The sequence below is a fragment of the Eimeria tenella genome, genomic scaffold (assembly GCF_000499545.2).
Source record: "Eimeria tenella Houghton genomic scaffold, Eth_scaff2602, whole genome shotgun sequence".
NCBI classification, from domain to species: domain Eukaryota; phylum Apicomplexa; class Conoidasida; order Eucoccidiorida; family Eimeriidae; genus Eimeria; species Eimeria tenella.
This window is the reverse complement of record NW_013542474.1, coordinates 3,996-4,357: the sequence shown is the minus strand read 5'-3', so window position 1 is coordinate 4,357 and position 362 is coordinate 3,996. Positions and strand designations below refer to the sequence as shown.

The 362-nt window shown below is 64.1% G+C and overlaps 1 protein-coding gene across 1 annotated transcript in view; it reads right to left on the bottom strand.

The window, feature by feature from the left end:
* ETH_00037270 (uncharacterized protein) overlaps window positions 1-65 on the bottom strand; it is a gene marked incomplete at both ends in the record, with an annotated part of 3,833 nt that extends 3,768 nt beyond the window's left edge. Inside the window, one exon of the mRNA XM_013375250.1 lies at window positions 3-65. Within this exon, the coding sequence (XP_013230704.1) occupies window positions 3-65 (63 nt within the window). The remainder of the gene's footprint in view (window positions 1-2) is intronic.
* Window positions 66-362: the final 297 nt, after the last annotated feature.

The window sequence follows — 362 nt, the reverse complement described above, 5'->3', positions numbered from 1 at the left end:
CCGCTTCCCTCGGCTGCTGCTGCTGCTGCTGCTGCTGTCGGGCCCCGCTGCGCGGGGCGAGTCATCTGACACCATTTCTGCTGCTGCTGCTGCTGCAGCACCTGCTGCTGCAACTGCTGCTGTTGCCGCTGCTGAGTCGGTGTGGGGCCGCTGCTGTTGCAGCAGCGTCAAAATGGGGGGCCGGGCATGCAGCAGCTCCTGCCACCGCTGCTGCTGCTCCTGCTGCTCCTGCTGCTCCCCTTCGGTGCAAAAGTGCTTTATTAAACTTAAAGAGCCTTTTGCTGCTGAGGGAAACGGTAGGTGGGGAATAAAGCTGCTGCTGCTGCTGCGGCGCCAAGGAGAGGTGCGGCGGCGGGGCTGGC